Genomic DNA, 19,944 nt, shown 5'->3' on the forward strand with positions numbered 1-19,944 from the left:
ATAAGGATTCCTCACTATCACTCTATGTGACCACTATGGTTTTCTTGTATGCCTCTTCTCTTCCTTCGAGTTTCGACACTTTAACTTTAAATGCAGAGGTTGATGAAATTTGAAGCAAGTGATATGTCTGTTTGGTTCCTTGTTGAACTTATTATCATTGTATTCCTTCTTGGGTCAGTCAGGCCTTCTGATTGTCTTTTTATTGTATCTGTCACTCTTCTTGAACATTCTTTCATCTTCTGAGTGAAGAATGCCATTTCTTCATCGTTTGTTGAGTCTACTTTCAGTACGATGGACTTCTAGTCCTTTAATCCACTAACGATCTCTTTCAGAGGTAGAGAACCAATCTTTTACGAACAGCCTAAGTTTGAATGAAGTACATTCCTTCACTCAACACTCACACTAATTCACTCTTTGCTATTTATGACTGAAGTAAGAAATGACTACTGAATACAATCGAAAGATTACAATTTCTTCGGATAGAAAGTGTATTGAACTAATCTCTTTTGTAATAATTACACAAATATGAACTTTGATTTATGTTTAGCTCTATGCTCTGCTTGTCACTTTTTACAATATATCTCGTATATAGCTTTATATGCTTGAATTGGTATCTTTGAATTTGTTGAGCTTTGCTTAAATAGCCAGAAATTCAAACTAGCCATTTGAATCCAGAAGGTGCCCGTTGAGAATAAACATCCTCTGTTCTTTTCTAGGATTTCTGGTTCATTTGACGTATTGCTAATTTGGGAAACTAGTTGTTTCTGACTCAAAAAATCGTTGATCGTTGAGAAGCTTCATCCAATGAACTTCTCTGGTTCTTCTGATCTTGCAGGTTGGAGCGTTGCCGTTTTGGTGTATGTAGAGAGAGATATGTTGTTTTCACAGAGATGAATGTCTTCTGCAATTATCCAGAATGGGCAAGCTTTAGGGAAGACGATGATGTTGTCTTCTTCTATATTAGATATGGACTTCTTTCTTCTAGTTCTCGGCTTGCTTCTATTTTGGGCCTTTAATTGATAACAAGGCCTTTTGCTTTTTATTCTTAAACAATTTTCAACACTTAAATAAAAATTGTTAGTTTATAAAGGTATAATTAATTCTGAATTTTTATATACTTGAGGGATCTAATTCCTTAATGTAATTTTTGTCATAATCAAAACTTCATCAAAATCGGGTTTCAACAAGAAGGACTAACTAGTTGATTTTAAGAAAACTTAAGTACTCTACATATAATGTTTTTAAGTTAAAGCGGGTTTCCGAGCTAAAAAAATTATACTTTGATTCTAACTAGGTTGGCATCAGAAGGAATCCATCCAAAAGTCTAGAACCAAATATATTAAAGAGAAAAAAGAAAAAGTTCAAGAATAAAATGAGACTGAAAGTCTAAACACCATGAAAAGTTGGAGTCCTATTACAATTACTAAAAAAAGTGAGCCAAAAAAATCGGGTACAAAGACTACCAATGTCTTAGAGATAATGACAACCTAATTAATTATCTCTTGATTATTCACTCATTTATTCTGTAAAATCTCTTTGTTAATTCCTTATAGTTATCAGTTTAGAGGTAGAAATAATTCTCTTGGTTAGGAAGTGGTATTTAGAGATAGAAATAATTCTCTTGATTAGGTTGTAATTATCTCTAACACAATGATCGTGAGCCACAAAAACTCCAAACGTAGTAAGACATTCAACAGAGGAATTTATTTCAAGAAAAATATGGCTAAAACGTACGGAGCACTTTGTTAGCAATTATTTTGAGACATTAAACTCAATCAATAAGAAGCTCCTAATGAACATTAATGGAGTGTCGTTGCAACAAGTCCACCGCATAGCTAGAATTACACTAATCCAAAGGGGAACCAATCATGGTCATAAGCCGCTTTAATTTCTAAAATAATTGCTTTTACTTCGGCGCATAAAACTTCTCTTGAATTCAAAGGGATGACAAAGCAAGTGCGAGGGAAGACTCTAAAAATTCTGAAGACCTCATCCATCCCAACAAGCAAATGGATGAATGAAGTAGAACCGCCAACTTTAATTTTGGCTAAACTTTGTCTAGTGCACCGAAAGTGGCTTCCGTAGGACATAAATGACCCGATGAAGAGCTTTCAGAATGCTAGAGATAAAGAACTTATTGAAAATGTTCTAATCCTCTGTATTATTATTCAATAGTTCCTTTCTGAAAGAAGTATGTATAATGCATTTAATGAACTTACTAATATAATATATGTACAAATTTATAGAATAATAAATACAACTCCTATTCTTTTCAAAAAAAATATATATATAACCCTTATTTCTATATACTAGTAATAAAATTTATAGCATACCGAGTGAAGCTTATTAATAAAGAAGCAACTCTAATGATTATGGGTATTAATGCGTCGAACTGAGACCATAGCTGAATAAGCTCGATATTGGCTTGTTAATGTCTCAAGCCAAATCCTTTTCGAATCGAGCTTTGTTCAAGCGAAGCTTTGATCGAGTTTTTACGAGTTTTAACTAGATTCATCATACATACATAAGTAGTATAGAAGAGGAAAATAGCCATGTAGCATACTTCATATGAGTTTAACTCAAAATTCTAATTTTAGAACTAGCCATAGTCCTAAAGAAGTCGATAAGTGTTTTTTTATGGGTTTGTGAGTAGTGACTTATTGAGAGTTACAATAGACTAATTATTATTTTTATTTGTTTTTTGCCCATGGTCATTAATTGTTTTATTTTGAATTAAAAGATAATTAAATATATACAATATTTAAAAATAATCATCATAAACTTTCGAGCCAAACTTAAAAACGCTCAAGCTTTGCTTGTTAATGTCTTGAACCGATCCCAAACTAAAGCTAAGATTTAACCGAACCGAGCTCGAATAATTTGTGAACTATCATGGTTGATTAACACTCCTCCTTATAATATTTTATTTGGATTCTATTTGTTGGACTCCTCACCAATGAAATGATATATGTGTTTCTAACCATAGACTAAGAGTTCTTATATTAAACACCGGTCTTTCATGTCTAGTCTAGAGATATCTCTTTTACCTTTAAATTTTTCAAGGGTAAAAAGAAGAACAATAAATTGATAAAACTTGTAAAAATTTAAATAATCTTTTTGCTTACTGAAATTTAATTAATCTAAAAAATGAATCGAGTAATGAGAACTTCTACGATGGACCAGGTGCAATGGACCCAACCAATGAAAAAAGGTCCAATGGACCGGGACCATAGTAGAATTTCTCATCGAGTAATGTCACAAAATGCCCAGACACTTTTCTTTTATTACTAATATTTTTTATTCTTTTATCATTATGCATCGCTACTTTTATGTTATCCTAATATGACATGTTTAGACTTTTTGGAACATATTGCCATTATAATTTCTTTATAACAATTGAAAGGAAAACTTGCATAAATTAAATATCAATTTCTACAATACTGCTAACCTCTAACAAATGGAGAGTGAAGAACATACACCCTAATTTATGTATACACCCTCTTGGCTAAGCTAATTTAATTTGCAAAACGCATATGCCGATAACAACTTGATAAATATTTTTTTGGGACGAGTTCAATTTTGGGCTTTTAATTGTGCGCCATATGCCCAAGGCCGATTCTTAAAGACCTAGATGCACGGTTCTTGGTTCTTGCAAAATAATGAAGAGCTCATCTCTCACAGCTATGAAATACATTAGGGGGCGTTTGGTTCACATAAGTGTAACAGAATGGAATCAAGAAAAGGAAACAATGAGAAATGAATGGAATGATCCTAAATTCATTTGTCTGTTTGTTTCAGTTCTGCAAAGGGAATTATACACCCATGATTCCCTTTATATCTGTTTGGTTTAAACGATGTAATAAACTAGAGTTGTGTTTTTAACAATAATTTCTATACAGACATGTGTCTATATTAATAAATTAATCACATGTAAATATCAGAATGAAAATCAATTTCTTCAACCATTAAAATCGAAAGACGATGAAACTGAAATAAAATAAATCAAAGAAAATGCATAAATATTTTATTTTCAAAAGAAAATAATTATTTGAAAATAATAAATACCAAAACTGAATAATATGATAAAATAAAAATGTTTATCAAAATTATTTTTAGGATAAAAAGTAAAAACAAATAAGTATAAGGATCAAAAGTGAGATTAGTATAGTGATAAAAAAATATAAATAAATAAATAAATACAAGGATCAAAATAAAAATCAAAAAGTAAAAATTAGTTAAAAATATTTTTTGAGAATAAATAAATAAATAAAATATAAGTATGAGGATCAAAAGTGAAATTAATGCAAGGATTAAAAAAGTAAAAATAAATAAATTTATGGACCAAAATAAAAAAATAGAGACTAAAATAAAATTTTATAAGGAGTGTAGATGTTCAAACTAGTGAGAGGAATGAAAGTGAATGGAAAACCTTAGAAGGGTTTGGGGGATGCGATTAGAGGAGTTATGAGTAAACTCAAGACTAAAAGATGGTAAAAGGAATGATTGAATTAATAAAACAAACACCAACAAAAAGAATGGAACCTCCTATTTCCTTTACCCTTTCCTGAAACCCCCCAAAACAAATGCCCCCTTAGTTCCTTCATCATAAAATCGAGTGTCAAGTGTGAATATAATTATGGAGAAACTTTACACATCAACGATTCTCATTGGATGGTTGGATTATCTCAATGGAAATATGATACCTAAAAAGATTGTAAAATTTTAACAGAACTAGTCGAAAACCCGTGCGATGCATGGGATATGAAAATTTTATATAATTTAGATAAATAAATAAATTTACATATTTATTTTTACGTAATTTTATATCATCCTATAAAAAAAATTATATTATGTATATTTCAAATTAATATATATTTTTTATTGATAATTTAAATTAAATTAATTTAATTTTCAAAATAATTGATTAATTTTTTTATAGAATTTTAAATAAAGGTGAATGATTTATTTATTTTTACAAAATTCAATGATTTGTACTTTTTAATAATTTTAATATATTTTTATATTTTTATATAATTGGAATTCTGTGAAACTATGATAATAAAATAAGATATTAATTAAAAAATATATTAGAATATAACGAAAAACTAAAAATTGAATTAAACTACAATTAAAATTAAATATTATATCTAGGATACAAAAGAATTACAATCTATATTAAACAAAAATTAAATTAAACTACAATTAAAATTAAATATTATATCTACAATACAAAAAAATTACAATCTATGTTAAAATGGAAGCAACATCACTATATTATGCTATAAACTATTACAATCAATACTTTTCTAATGTTGCACATGAAGAAACTTTATCAATTTAATATGTTACATATAAAAAAAATAAAATTTATAAGAATTAGTCACAAATTCGTCCTGATAATAATCATTTTGCTTGATGGAATTTCATGATAACCAAGTATTCGAATTTAATTATTCATTATGCTACAATAACCCAATATATCCAATTGAATTGGTTTAAAGTGATAATTTCTCCTATTTTCATCTCGTAATATCTCATCAAGACATTCAATCAATTTGTTATTCATTTTTTCATTGTATAGAATATCAGTCACGCTTGCAGATATCACTTATTTGACTTCATTAATATTTTCTAATAATTATATATTCTTAAATTTCATAAGCAAGAAAAACAAACAAAAGAATAGAAAACAAAAATGAAGGGACAAAAAAGATAATTAGGAGAGAACTATCTTCCTCTCGTTTTTTTTTCGAAAATAAGAGAGAAATGTCAAGATATAAACATATAAAGATGAGAGTGAAAATACTTTTTTCACATTAATTAAATTTTTTTATTTTTTCTTAATTAAGTATCAAGTCTATAAATTAATTTTAGTTAAATAGAATTAAATCACAATTGTAACCACTCAGTACAAAAAAACGTTTTACAATTAATATGTGAAATTAATTCTATTAATTAGATTATGCTCAACATTTGAGAATTTGAAGAGATTCAAATAATAATATTTTTTAATTAATATTTTCCAACAACTTGTCCTATGATCATGTTTCATTTTCATCTGTTAAAAACTCTTGAAATACTAACAATTTTGTACAAACTACAATATAATAGTTAAAAACTATATAAGCCAATGTTGCAAGCAATTATCTCAATATCTCATAATTAATGTACATTTTTAGGATTTTAAGCATCAAAATTTATTTTTATTTACCTTCATTTTGAATTCGTATCTTTTTTTTTGGTAGAAACAGGAAAGAAAACAAACCAACACCGAGACAAAAGCTAACCTGGGATCAGCCTAGGAAAGCTAACCCCAACTCTGTCCTCTAAAAGGAAAGAAGAAAGATAGATAGGAGGATCAGAAAGGGTGGAAACACCTAACATCCCCTCGTGCCCAGCCGCCGCCAAGCGATCCGCAATTCGATTTTGTTCTCTGTAGATGTGGCTGAACTCTAAGGACTCAAAGGAGGAGCCAAGACTTCTTATTGCTTTGATAAGGTTCTGGCATAAGTATCTAGCATAATCCAAATTCTTCAAGAATAAACATCTTATCAAGTGTATTAGACGCTTACAATCTCTTTGTCTAGAGAACTGAGAAAAAATACGTTGTTGATAACAATAATAATAATATAACATAATTTATAATTGAAATAAATGAAGTATAACATTTCAATTTCTCTTTAATATTTTCTTCAATATGTCTCTAACTTCAATGAACAACTATTGTGTGAAACTTTATATCTATTTGTACCAAAATACATAAAAATAAAAAATATAATCCATATCAATTGGATAAACTCAAACTAAAAAAATGAGTGGATTTCAATAGGTTCCGAATTAGAAAAATTAATCTAATTTCAATTAAAGTTAACAATTGAGTTCATATAAAGCCGAAAATCTAAATTTTAGTTAGAGTTAACAATCGAAACGATAACACCTAGCAACATATACTAAAAAAGAATGCAAATATACAAAATATTTATTTTAGTCATTTTGAAAAAAAAAAGACAAATAAAAAAAGAAAATATGGATAAGGTAGCGAGAGGTATGGAACCTGGGTAACGACAGAAATGGAATTTCATCTCTGAAAGATGAAACTATAACATCTATTGTTTAATAAAAATAAAACAACACAATTGAGAACAAAAATAACTACAACATATGAAAAAAAAAATCGAATAATTACCTTGAGAAACATAATAATTTCTTGTAATTTTTGACACCTTTGTGTTTTCCGATTTTAGTTGTCCATGCATCTTCTATTTCTATCGTATTTCTTCAATTGGAGATATCGGTTTGGAAAAAAAAGACAAATAAAAAAGAAAACATGGATAAGGCAGCAAGATGTATAGAACCTAGGTAACAGTAGAAATGGATCTGAAAGATGAAACTATAACAACTATTGTTTAATAAAAATAAAACAACAACACAATTGAGAACAAAATAACTACAACATATGAAAAAATCGAATAATTACCTTCAGAAATATAATACTGTCTATCATAGCCAATGGATATAATTGAAGAATACTATCTATCATGCTTTATATAGAAGTTTATTTGTGACTTTTGGATTTCCTTTGTTTTGTGTTTTTTCATCTTCCTGTAACTCTTACTGTCTTTTATTATTTTAATTAATAGGGCAATAATTGTTTAATATATTATAAATATAATTTTGTTATTTTTAATTAATTAAATCTTTTTTATTTTGATTTTATACTACGTTGACAACTCATAAAAAATGCTTCTAAAACACTTCTCCTCATTTCTCTCTGCTTCCGCTATTATATATATAGTATAGATAACCTATAAACACAAGGTTTTAGAAAATTTTCAAAGTATGCTAAAAAATCCTAGTCTCCATTCTTCTTTTCTTTCTCTTCATCTGAGACTTAGACACCATAGTGCTTATACCAAGAAGCCGACACCTCCTCTATTTTACAGGAATCGGTCTTACAAGAAGCTTGAAATTCATCTCAATCGTCAATTTAATTGAGATGCCATTTTGGTGTCGTGAGCGTAGAATTGAGAGATTAATCATGATTGCATCCATTTTAGAGACGAACACGATTGACGGAGATCCAAGACGAGAGGGAGGAAAGACTAGTCGAGGATCTCACCAGTTAAAAGGATTTTAAGAGTTCACCTCGAGGTGGATATAAAGAATCCTTGGAGAATTCTTTTCATTGAGTACAGTCGAAGACGAGGCCAAAAGATACGAGAACCTTTCCGACGGACTCACATCAAATATCGCGCTTTCCAACCATTTATTTTAGGAGGGACTTCATGATGTGGAAAATGGACTTACGAACTATCACGCCTAATAAAAAGGAATAGCAATTAAACAAATCAACTTTTGCTTCGTGGGCAATAACTTACCATCGGAAGCATGTCATAGTCATCATTAGACCTTGACCCGCTCAGAGGAGTTCGAGTCCCATCTAGGAGAACATCAAGGTCATTTCTGGTTGTCCCAAATTCTATATAAGAACGCCATAGGCTTCCAAGGAAAGAGGTTAGACACACACACTCTCTCTCTCCTTCTTTACATTCTTTTACAGTTGTCACTAACTTGATTTTTGGAGTGTACACAACGGACCAGTCCCAATGCAGGACCAGGAGTTTGGTGACATTTATTCTGATTATCTCGATATCACATCAAAGTTTATTCTTTGTATCGATGCTAGATTTTGTTCAAAATTTTATTCTATTCAATTTTAAAATCAAGTACTTCACTTTTGATGATTTTTTCCCATAAAGTTAAAAAATACCTAAAGTTAGCAATTAAGAGAAATTTTACTCCTAAAATTTAAAATTGTGAAATTTTATCCCTACATTTGTAAGTTGAGCCACCCTTAGCGTTTGAAAATCGGATTAATCTTCAGTCATTATTAAGAGAGCATTTTATGCAATCATGAATCTCGTGATTTGCACTCAACTTGTATATTATGTTATCATGCATCAGTAACTGACCAAAGACACGCCTGCACACGTGAAAACTTTAAAAAAAAAATTATCTTGTGTTTTGCACCAGATCAAAAACGCATAACATTTTTAAAAAAAGTTCATCTGAGTACACATCTTGGATATGTTGCTAATGAATGATAACATACATACAAATGGAGTGGGCATGATAAGATTCATAATTGGATAAAGTATAATTATAATCAATGTTATCAGGTTCGGATCGGACCGACCGGTCCGACCGGGAACCGGCGAGGAAACTGGTCCGAGCCTGTCCGGTTATTTCAATGTTGAAATAACCAGAGAGACCCGGGGTTGGACCGGAACCCGGCGGACCGTCCGGGACCCGGTGTGACCCCGAGTCTCTAGGAAAAAAAACTGAGTGCTGAAATTAATTTTTTAGACGGGCGGGTATATATTTTTGGAATTAGAATTTTGAAAAGGCGGGCTGGCTTACAATAATTAGGGCGGGATCTCATTTAATTAATTTTTAACACAATGAAATTAAAAATAAAATATGGCTAGAATTAATTTAATTTCAACATAACACAATGAAATTAAAAATAAAAGGTGTGTTGTCAAGTCATGGGACCTAATTTTGGTGCGGCATTCGCGTCGCTCACGTTGTGCGAGTGCGCCCCTAACCCGATGGTTAATCGATTGCACCCCCTTGCGCGTGAGAGATCCTTTTTCCTAATAATTGGTTAAAGGCTTGTAAAGCTCATTTACTTATAAACTAGTAAAGTTTCTCATTTCTTTCCTATGTGGGATGTAAATGTTTAATTTCATTTTATCTTCTTCCAAACAATTTCAAATGGTTCACTTTGAGCATCAATTTCTCATTCATCATTTGTCCGTTTTGAGTTTATAATATATTTTAAAAAAAAAAATCTTATGGCATAGAATACGTTGATATATTTCAATTTATTCTGAATTTAATTTATTCGTTATATATTTAAGACTCAAATTAACAAAAAAAAAAAAAAAAAAAAAACCAAAATTGTTTATAATTTATTTTGGATATATATAATGTATAAAATAATTTTAAATTAATTATATATATATATATTTAATGTATATAAATATTATTTATTTATTTATTACGTCATTCGGTTCAATCAATCCGAGCCATCCGGTCCGACCAAGTGACCTATGACCCAGTCATCAATCCGGTTTGATGTCCGGTCCGGTTCTGATAACATTGATTATAATTAGACTTAAATTTGATCCAACTTGCAAATATTAATGATATAATTTCACCATTTATAACATTAGAAATAAAATTACTCTGGATGAGTTTATTGGGAATTGAGGAAAATATAGTCATGGATATGATAGAGTGGATGAAAAGAATTTGTGTCTCTGACACGACTTGATTTCACGGTTTTATATGATGGTTCATGTTAGCCGACCCCGAATCATTTCAGGACTAAGGCTTTGTTGTTGTTGTTGGAGGTGGCTATCCGTGCTTTTAGTTTGTTGACATTTGTTTCCATAGAAAAATTGTTGATATTTATAGAATATGATTTTATCTTATTTTTGTATGTATTGACTATTATATAGAAATCTGGCGTTTTTGAAATGTATGAAATCTAATATTTTAGGAATGGGTTTAGCTCATTGTAATTTTGGAAAGAATGTGTTTGGTTTTTGGAAGAATTTCTATTTTGTTGGTATTTACGTGAAAGACAGAAAAAAAGGCTGAAAGGCCTAAATTTGAAGGAGAAATCCAGATGAAAGTAATTTAAGTCTCCTCTGGTACAGAACATATGTATCAACTACTTGAAATAACATCCCAGTAGAAGTAGTAGTAGTAGAAGGAAAACAGGAAAGGGTTAAAAAAAAAAAAAATCTCCAGTATCAATGAACAACACCCTGAGGCCAAAGGCATGCCTGACATTTCATATCTTTCTATTATAATTATGACCCGGACTAGACAAATTAATTAATACAAATAAAACAAAATTCTCACAACAATTTCAAAGATTGACTAAAATCCAAAGCTCAAGAATCCAAGATACCATGATTAGATGCTTTCTTCATCTCAAGAGCTCTCTTATATGGAGGAGCAATAGGAGGTTGTACAGGATCCAAGCTTTGATAACTTCCCTCTGCAACTTTCGGTAGGGGATATGATCGGTCTGAGTCGTACCCACTAAGGTCCCCACAAGCCAGAAATGGGATATACACCTTATTCGCTCCTTCTAACCACCCACTGCTGCAATCTGTAGTAATGCCCCCCAGAAATCTTTTAGCAAAGTAGAATCATTATGAACTCTGTCTACTTCTTTTCACTTGATCAAACCGCAAGTATTGATACAAAACAGAATTAAACTAAGACCCTGTTGTACTTTTTAAGTTCACATGAACTAAATGCATCAAGTTAAACTAGACAGATACTAGAATGTCACATTACCTAGGTCATCAATGCCTGACGGGCTTCCCACCTTTTCCAGGAGGCGATGCAGGTCTTTTGGATTAAATCCCTCGGGAGGAGAATAATTCTCACAAACAGCGAATGCCTCTGTATTAAAAATGATAGAATATAAGTTTCTTGCATTTTACTATTGTGCATAACATGTAAGACCATAGATTGCTTCCTCCTCAAATATCATTAGTGGTCATGCTTCCTAGTCTAGTAGTCGATTTTGTGGGTTGTTTCAGTTGGATGATGTTCATATGCTAATGCTCATAAATTGAATTCTATTTCATAGTACTGCGTCACATGATTTTCCACAAAATAACCCTCAGGTACATCAATCTGGTCAGCTAAGACCAGTTTAGGTTCAGGATACAAGAGAAGTAAGCAGGTGGACAGAAACACAGAGAAAGAAGATAAAGAAATGATCATTATTACCTATGCTGGAGTTGCGGCTACTTTTTGGTTTTGCAAAAGTGACAACAGGGAAAAATAGTTTCAGCTGTAACAGATAAGCAGACAACATACTTAGTCCATCTGAGATAAGAACGTTTCATCTGATCATGGTCTTTAAATTCACTGATGAATCAAATCAATGTTGTATGCAGAGATGCTAATATTTCTAAAAATGTGCACAAAACCAGAGATAACGGAACTTCATGCAGCTATATTTTTGACAACTAGCATCTTATATATCTTATGTAAGAGCTTGCTAGTCATTCATATAAAATCCTGAACCTTGGCTGCAATCAGAATGCTTGAATTCCGTGCTTACATGTCTACCAGTCCTGTCCAGGATAACTTTGAACATTGATTTAACCAGCATTACACCAGGAGCACAAAGATTAGCCTCAAGTCTAAAATTTCTAAACATGCAACATAGAATTACAACTAAGCAAACTTTGCACTGGAGTGCCTCGGGCTAAAACTCGCAACAAAATACTAACATGAGACTCTAGCAAGTATTCTAACGCACCTGGCAGTAGAGGAGACTAGTATCTTTTCCACGAAATATCTTTGCAATAAATTTCCCACCTTCTCTAAGTATATGTGTGACAATAGTCAAACCCTGCAATAAACATGACAAAACATAACTACTATCAGACTATTAGAAAACATAACAAGCTTCAAAGATATCTCGACTGAAAAGTAGCAAAAGGACAGAGAGACATAGTTTGCTAAATTAAAAGCAGGAAGAAATGGCTATCCAAATGGAACAATTTGTGCAAAACTGAACAGGGAAAAAGCAACAAATTGTTGGGAAGATATAGGAAACTGAAAAAACAAGTCATGAAACAATTCCTGTTCTCTGAAACTTTTAATTAAAAGTAATTACGAAGAACTTCAATTGAATACCTACAACTCAATTGATTGCAACTTAGTTTAAATCAGGCTGGCTATGAAAATAATTACCACTCAAACCTTTCTTAACAACTGTAGGCAACAGTAACCAATTATGGTTCAACTGGAACCAAATCATCAACTTTGCTCTTGTTTTACTTGTAATGGTTCGTTGACCAAAATTTTTTCCTGTTGAAATTAGCACAAAGGAAAACCAGGTTTTGGTGTTGTCAAGGAACTATTTCAATTCAACCTAAAGCTTAAAGCTGATAGTTAAGGCCCAATAATAGCTTTTACTATAGGCATTATTAACCATCTTCCAACTTAAGCCATAAACTTGCATGATGTTAATCCAGAATTTTATACTAAGATTGTCAGGCTATGTCATGGAGAAAAGTATTCTTACGGAATACTACTACAGCCCAACAGATTTAGTAATTGTCTCCTCTCTTTTAATGTATGATATTTAAAAATTAAGCAGGTGTACTAAGAACATTATCTGTAGGGTTCTAACAATTCTTTCCTTTATAATTTGGATAAGCTAAAATAGAATCCCATGCTTAAATTAAGCTTACTGGTTTTGGTAAAAATTATTATCAGTGCTTTCAAGATAAATCTCGGTACAACTGAGACAGCCACCATTTTCTAATCTTGTTTAGCCTAGTAGGATTACCTTGTGGTATGAGTAACCAAAGGTCATTAGCCGTGCGTGAGATATAATAATAATATTACATGCTTTCGCTTTATATAATCAGCTGATAAAAGCATACCATAAATCAGCCAAGGATCATGCCTTTTGAAATCCACTTGAGTAGATTGTCTCTAACACATTTCATGAATCTAACTAAACAAAGGATGGGCAAATTTCATCTATGTCCCATTAACAAGATTCACAACTCATGAGAAAAGTCCATGGTTCATAAGATTGTTAAAGAATAACATTCTAATGCAAGTGATGAGTTTAAATAAAAGAATATGGAAGACCTAGAAAGGTCTATACCACATATCTCATCGTTGTCAATTACTAATATTTTGGCATAACATCAAGCAGTACTAGTAAGATAGTACAAGTAATTTGGTACAAAAAATTTAATGCACACACTTGTATTTACATTCCTTCATGCATGCAGGAGTACTCTCTTAAATGGGGAATTTGAACTCTTACCGCTAGTATAAGCTGGGACTGAACAAATTCATCCATATCATGAAGACCAGTAACTGCAAACAGTATGAAATAAGTGAAGCTTAGAAAGCATCAGATATCAGCTTACTGCCCATTATGCTAAGGAATAAGATCAACAATCAAATATGAAGAAGCAATCATAAATGTTATTTTACCATCAGGTGCCCCGTCACATACAACCAGGTCAGCCTTGCAGCCATCAAAATGTCTAATGACCTGTAAAAGAGACAATGATAAGCTGCTAAGCACCATTTACTATGCAACAAGAATCATGCATGTGATCTATTCACATATTAAAGTATTTAAGTATTCTCATTCAAAAACCAAAGTGATAAAGCAATAGACTGACAGTCAGCAACAAATCCGACCAGTCTGACCGTATCATGAACACAAATTAATGCTACTATTCTCTACATTTAGATGCCCACATATCCAACTGCTTCTTTTTAAGGCCCAACATCATGAACACCTGGTGAGAGATTAAAGGAAAAATGAACAGACAATCGGGATTCAGAGGCATAAAAGGGAAATAGGAAAGAGAGGAAGAGAACATAGAGGACAAGAGAAGAGGCAACAGAAAAGAACATAGGATCACAAGGGAAGTTCACTTTTACTCTTCTGCTTAATCAAAGTACACATCAGCCAGCATTTTTCATACAACACCGCCATCTAACTAATAACTGCTTACTTAGTTACAATTGTCTACCAATTAGTCATGTCAGCTCAACAAACATTCAAAATTTACTTGAAATAACACTTATTCAACTATCATCAGTTCTCATTAACCTCAGACAAGTGCAATTATCTCTCTTCATTCTTAAGCAAGTGAGAGGGCGAGCCTTGGCGCAACGGTAAAACGTTGTTGCCGTGTGACCAGAGGTCACGGGTTCGAGTCTTAGGAGCGGCCTCTTGCCAATTAAATTGGCAAGGGAAGGCTTGCCCCCAATACACCCTTGTGGTGGGACCCCTCCCCGGACCCTCGCTCAGCGGGGACGCGTAATGCGACCGGGCCGCCCTTTATTCTTAAGCAAGTGCTTGCACTGCAATCATAATTCCCTTGCACCCAAAGCCTTGTCCTCAAGGCATCAAACCCATGATCTTACTTTCTCTAACCAATTAGCCATTCAAGCAGTTGAAGCTTGTGAACACAGCCAAGTCTCAATTGGTTGGATGCCCATACGTCCATGAGAAACCCCAAGTCCGAAACAGTTATTTCTTGAATTGAAACTTGCATCAATAAAAGTCCTGACTGTCAAGGAATATGTTATATCTTTTTCATTCTCACAAACAAATAATATTAGCAAAATTTTGTATCTGTAGGAAACATCGGTTTTCTTGCTCTGCCTTCACCTCCTTCCAAATTCATCCTGTTTTATGTCGCAATCGAACAATATCAATTCAAATATTCCCCAATTCAGAAATTCATCTACCATTTCCAGCTCACTTCTATCCTATATATATAATCATGCACATTCAATTATCCTAATTGCAAAAGCTCCTAATCTTCAACCTCGTGTTGTTTGTTCAACCATGTTAGGATCATTGACTTGTTTTTCCACCAAACAGCATATTTTCTCTGCCAATTTGCATGACTTTGTTAGTGCTAAGATAACAAAGATCGCAATAATTCAGCTTAGCAGCACTCATTATCATAGCTAGTGCCAGGACTCTGTTACACACTCGATGTACTTTCATGGCCATATTCTTTTGGGGAGAATCAATTCCATTGTATGACTTCAAGTCATTGTTAGAACAGTTTCCAGAATCCAAATCCACAATTGAGGTTGCCTCACCACTTCCAAGGAACTGTTCATCTCCTTCCTCATCTCTTCTTGATAAGCTCATTGCAGTCCAATAAATTGACATCAAATTCCTCCCCATTGCCAACAGGGTTGGTGGTTGTCCCATGGTCGCAGACCCCGTGAATTTGGTGGCATCAAGTCATAAAGTCTGAGTCAGAATCCAACCCTGGTTTCCAAGTTAAAAATCAATGACGCTTTCCACAAAATTCCTTCAATTCAAAACAACTTTGATACCACTTGTTATGATAACTTTCATGAAGTCATGTCTAATCATCAGTCAAATGATACATGAGAGGTACGTGCAGAATACCAAAAAAAAAAACAAAAAAAACTAAAGAGCAAAAGAAAGATTCGTACAGGAGAAAAAGATGAGAGATTTGGGAGGTAAATAAAATAACGAGAAGGAGAGAATAGCAAAAAATTAAGAAAGAGAAGTAAATTCTCTTTATTATTCTGCTTAACCAGTGTTCACATCAGCTAGCATCTTGTAGACAGCTCTGTTCATATAACAAATCAGTAACTGCCTGGTTATAACTGTGACTTACATCAGGCTCAGCAAATAAACAACATTCAGCTAGACATTCAACTTATTCAACTACTTTAAAACTCATTAACCTACACTTTTTGCTAAATTCTTGAGCATACTGCTATCATAACAAACTTCCTTTAGCTAATCCTTTTATGTAATCAATTCAACACATGCTACTCATGTAATAAAGTTGAGCTGGAAGACCCCATTCCTCCGCTTCCTTAAGTAGTAACCAGAGATAGGAATGTTATGACAGAGCTAAATGCCTCTCTAAAGAAGTTCAAAGCATCATTTCAAAACAATGACCCCCCTTGATGAGACTGAAAGCAACAGTTTGTGCTAGAGAATGAACAATTACATTGATTACAGCCTAATTCTAATTACAACCGAACAAACCAATTTAATCTCACAGACATAAGAATATAAACATTCCATGTGCAGTTAATTAGAAATCACAAGCATGAAGTAACTATACTTAATTAACTCACTACTTCAGCTGTCCGAGCATTTGTGATGTCACCTTGTACTTGGATAATACCTTCAATAGGAGCCATGGGTTGTAAATCAATGGCCACAATAAGAGGAAGACCATCAACTTGCTCAGCCCTGCATATAAGCAAATATCTTTTTTCGTGTGATTTCTTTTAGTCATATCAACTTCTGTCAAAAAGATCTAACCACAAATTATAATTTATTATTGGAAGGCCAAATCTTGATAGCAGCCACGGTTGATTACGTATCTTATCCAATGAAGCTTTACACAAGCTGTTAAGAAAACATGACTGAGCCTAAAAAAAGCCCGTAGACAAAATATTATTGAGGCTAGTTTAATTGTGTTCATGTTTCTTCATTAATCAAACAGATCATTCTTCTTATATTTCATTCCTTTAATTGTATATCAAACATACACAAATTATCAACGAACAAGTTAGTTAATGAAAATACTGGTTTGTTTACACATCCATTTATGTGTGGCGTGTTAATGAGATGTCAATAAACTGAAACTAGTAAGCTTGACTCAGTTAAAAATGTAAAAGAGAATAGAGACAAGTACAAAACCTATATACATTTTTCAACAGAGATTATCTATTGCTAAGCTTCTGTCATGAAAACCACATTTTCAAGACAGCTGACAAAATTGAAGTTTAAAACAAGCCCTGGTTTTAATTTAGTTCTAGTGACCAGATTCAGCAATTGTAACTTAAGGCAGTATCAGGACACTGAATTTGAAGAGAAAATATATGGTGTAGGATAAATTTCGATTCAAGCATACATTTCAGAATTACAGACAAAATAACCAACCTTGAATCTTGTGAAAGTTTAGCTGGTAGATATAATTTACGGCTCAGAACCTGTAAATGCACAGGTCTATAAGCGTTTCCCTTTTCAAATAGCCAGGTGCTATAAAATTCAATACAAGAACACCATCGAAATCAAGTATACCTGACTCCAGCTACCAGGAGCAGCACATAAATCCACAACATGCTTTGCCCCTAAAAATCAAGTCATGATCAAACAACAAAGGTGAAGAAAAGCACTATATGAACTAACATTTTCAAATCATCACCATGTTAAACAAAAACGAATTGAGTTTCAGGCAAAGAATGCACCTTCAAATATGTTGAATTCTTCATCTATCTGGAGTAGCTTAAAGGCACTTCGAGCGCGCCAACCTTCTTCTTTTGCTTTTCTGTAGTATATATCCTACAAAAACCAACACCTAACTTTTATAACATACAATATAAATGAACTAAAGAACACAAACATTTCGCTATTATCATATCTTACTCTCTTATCCCTTGAAGCTTTTCCCATGGTTTATCTATTTGATACTTCTGGAGAAACTATGCAAAGATAAAGCAGGGCAACTGGTTAGTTATAGAAAAACTTATTTCATAATGAGAGTAAGTAACATATCTACCCTTTGCTATTACATATATGTTGTTTATATATAGCATAGCCAACAGTAAACCACAATCACAATAAATTATCCTGGTAACCGAATAAATCTATATAACATATCTAAGCTGACCTTGGGATGGGCAAAAATCGACCCTCTGAAAACACAATCTTTTTCTTTTTCTAATACATTAGCAAAGTCAAGTTTTGAAGAACTAATAGTAACTACAGCAGTATAACATTTAGGTTTCTTTTCTCTTTTGACAGCTTAAGAAAGGCCCTAAACAAATTCAGTTAAGCATTTCTTCGAGCATCTTAAAAGCAAAACCTAGTTGGTAGGAGTAAAACCCGAAAAAGGCGTGCTTGTTTAGTTTAAAGTAATCATATTCATTATCAAACAAATAACAATTTAAACTCTGAAATTGATGGGAAGGAAATAGGAAAGAAAAACATAGAGAATGAGTTTGATGCATGCACCTCTTGTTAAGGAATAAGGCTTGGTGGAGACAGCGAAACTCTTGTTGTTACAAGTTATAACGAACCAGAACCGAATTTATAAGGGCTTTCAGTGATTGTAAAACCCAAAGAACTCCGAAATATGGCCAAGCAAAATATCTAGTAACAGTCGAACTAAAATTTTAGTTTAGTTCAATTATTTTGCTTTTTAATTCGGTTGGGTTTTCATAATGGCTTAGTTTGGTCCTAGGCTATCTGGTTGTATTATAGCTCGGGTAGGTAAAGTTCAAGTACTAGTAAGGAGTAAGTATATACATATGTGATATTTCATTCGTGAGTGTGTTAAAGGGAACGAGGACAGTGTCTGAGAACAGCTACAAGTTGTGTGAGCAATGAGCAAGGGCCTAGACAGAGGGTTTCGGGTCCCCTCCGACCGTCTGAACCACTTTGACTCTGTGTAGTTTCAGCCTATACCTTAAAAAAAATTATCGGGATGTTGAATTAGCCCCCTCAAGATAGCCCATTAAGTGTTAGGTTTGTCCAAAATTCAAAATTTTAATATTTCGGGTCTATTAGATACTGCCTAAATCTAACTTTCTAATTTTTTTTAGGCTTATTAGGTATCTCTAAATCCAAATTTTTAATTTATTTTTTTTGCCTGTTGTCCTCTCTAAAACCAAATTTTTTATTTTTTTTTTGCCCGTTAGGCCCTCCTTAAATCCAAATTATTAAATTTTTTTGCCTGGTAGATCCTCTCAAATCAAAATTTTAAATTTTTTTACTTTTTCGGCCCTCCCTAAATCCAATTTTTTTTATATGTTAGGAGTCTTAAACGAAATTTAGCTTAATTTTGGAAAATTGTACATTAATACTTAAAAATTAGTTGTTGACCACTCAAATTATAACATGAATATATACAAAAAAAAATGAGCAAGTTCGATTTAGCAAAAAAAAAAAATTGCGAACACACGTGTAAAATCGGCCTCCCAACCGAGTAATCCTGTATTCGCCACTAACCATGAGCATCAGCGAGGAAGTTCAACCAAGGCATTCACATGGCACAATTTTACACGACATGTGGCGAGAAACTTAAGATTATGTTTATTCTCTTTAATTCACGCGGCATGTGGATCTTGCGACATAGCGTGGATTATCAGAATTTCAATCTACACGGCATGTGGCACAAACTTAACCACCAAGTTGTTTCATTTCAGCATATGTCCTAATTGCTTTATTGCCACTACATAATTATTGTTTTGTCATTTAACCCATTACTAGCTTGCCATTGGATTATTTGTAGACCTGGCAATTATTGTGTTCGTGTCGTGCTATTTTTGGGTTCGTGTTAAAAA

General features: G+C 32.6%; 1 protein-coding gene across 2 annotated transcripts; it reads right to left on the bottom strand.

The window, feature by feature from the left end:
• Nucleotides 1-10,719: 10,719 nt before the first annotated feature.
• On the bottom strand, nt 10,720-18,861 carry LOC136230220 (uncharacterized). 2 transcript variants are annotated; one of them, XM_066019219.1, is made up of 12 exons: nt 18,614-18,861; nt 18,026-18,081; nt 17,848-17,941; nt 17,681-17,730; nt 17,540-17,589; nt 16,726-16,843; nt 14,062-14,122; nt 13,889-13,941; nt 12,359-12,451; nt 11,821-11,884; nt 11,380-11,487; nt 10,720-11,188 (listed from the first exon to the last, which is right to left on the bottom strand). In XM_066019219.1, exons 2-12 carry the CDS (start codon nt 18,050-18,052, stop codon nt 10,968-10,970), a joined length of 939 nt encoding a protein of 312 aa, XP_065875291.1. In that variant the 5' UTR covers nt 18,053-18,081; nt 18,614-18,861; the 3' UTR covers nt 10,720-10,967. The 2 variants fall into 2 exon arrangements, with proteins under 2 accessions (XP_065875291.1, XP_065875292.1); XM_066019220.1 differs by lacking the exon at nt 18,614-18,861 and adding an exon at nt 18,270-18,514.
• Between the last annotated feature and the right edge of the window lie 1,083 nt (nt 18,862-19,944).

Source organism: Euphorbia lathyris, chromosome 5, assembly GCF_963576675.1.
Source record: "Euphorbia lathyris chromosome 5, ddEupLath1.1, whole genome shotgun sequence".
NCBI classification, from domain to species: domain Eukaryota; kingdom Viridiplantae; phylum Streptophyta; class Magnoliopsida; order Malpighiales; family Euphorbiaceae; genus Euphorbia; species Euphorbia lathyris.